This window comes from Vollenhovia emeryi, unplaced genomic scaffold (assembly GCF_000949405.1).
Source record: "Vollenhovia emeryi isolate VEMERY1.0 unplaced genomic scaffold, V.emery_V1.0 DF949715.1, whole genome shotgun sequence".
Taxonomy (NCBI): Eukaryota; Metazoa; Arthropoda; class Insecta; order Hymenoptera; family Formicidae; genus Vollenhovia; species Vollenhovia emeryi.
Genome location: NW_011956651.1, coordinates 1 through 1,300, shown reverse-complemented (window position 1 = coordinate 1,300; position 1,300 = coordinate 1). Strand labels below are relative to the sequence as shown.

Sequence of the window (1,300 nt, the reverse complement as noted above, 5' to 3'; positions counted from 1 at the left end):
TTACGGAGAGAAATTATAACAATTACTATAATAATTATTCATTTATCTCTAATATCTGTCCTCTCATCTAAGCATGTGCTTTGTAGTACATATATGATTCCATATAGGTTTGCGACTTTTCACGTGAAGCGAGATCCACTCCACACCTCGGACATAGTTTGGTTAGGGTTATACTTTAACTGGGGAGGGGGCGGGGAGGGGGGATGGAGCAGGGAGAAGAGGGGGAGGGGGTAGGAGGAGGTGGGAAGGGGAGGGAGGGGGCGGGAGGTGTTGGGGCGCGTGCAGCGCGCCGTGCTAAACGCGCTTGCAACTTACGTGTTTAAGTCCATCATTTTTCTCGAAAACTATCACTCGTACAGTAAAAATAAATAGGACGTAAAATGCATATTTCAAAGAGATCTACAACTTTTGTTTAAAACATTTTTCAAAATTTTTAATATTTGGTGAGATAAATATTAGAAACCATATTCTATTCGTTAAACATTTTTTGTTAATAACTTTTTAACGAACCACGAGCGACGGCTAAAACCTTCTGAAGGTCACTCAGGGTCATGACCTTGACAACATATGTCAAGGTCATCGAGATTGGAGGGTGGTCCGTTATTCTACATAATTACCAAATTATCATATTAGGTGGTGATTTCAGGCAACTTCTTCCTATTAAGATACATGGTACTCGATGTGAAATAGTGAATCTTTCTATTAAATTTAGTTCTACTTGGAAACATTGTGTAAATTTTTCTTTAACGGAAAACGTGCGAGTTCTTCCAAAGGAAACTGAATTTGCAAAATTTTTATTGGATATGGGAGACGGCATATTAAATGATTCTAACGATAATATACAACTTCCAGATTGTTGTATTGCACCCATTAATGCCGATATTATAGAAGATATATATGGGGATCTAATACGAAATAAAGAATATAATAAAGTGGCTAAGTGTGCGATACTTTCTGCAAGAAATGCTGATGTAGACGAAATTAATAAACGAGTTGTGGAATTATTAGATATATCTGAGGAACGGATTTATACAAGTACAGATAGTACTGAAAATTCCGGTAATAACGGTGACATTGATGAAGTTTTATTACCAGAATATTTAAATACTTTGTCTCCATCATCTCTTCCTCCTTACGAATTGCGTTTAAGACCAAATTGTATCATTATGCTAATTAGAAATCTTAATATCAATGAAGGTCTTTGCAATGGTACTAGATTAATGATTATAGAACTTGCAGATCATTTATTGAAATGCAAAATATTAACGGGTGATAAAGTAGGAGATATCGTTTTCTTAAA

General features: G+C 35.8%; 1 protein-coding gene across 1 annotated transcript; it reads left to right on the top strand.

Annotated features, from left to right (window-relative positions):
• Positions 1 to 803: 803 nt before the first annotated feature.
• LOC105571104 lies at positions 804 to 1,277 on the top strand (the record flags this gene model as incomplete). The annotated part of the gene is made up of 1 exon (XM_012028578.1): positions 804 to 1,277. A coding segment is annotated over exon 1 (474 nt), but the record flags the coding sequence as incomplete, so codon positions are not given.
• Between the last annotated feature and the right edge of the window lie 23 nt (positions 1,278 to 1,300).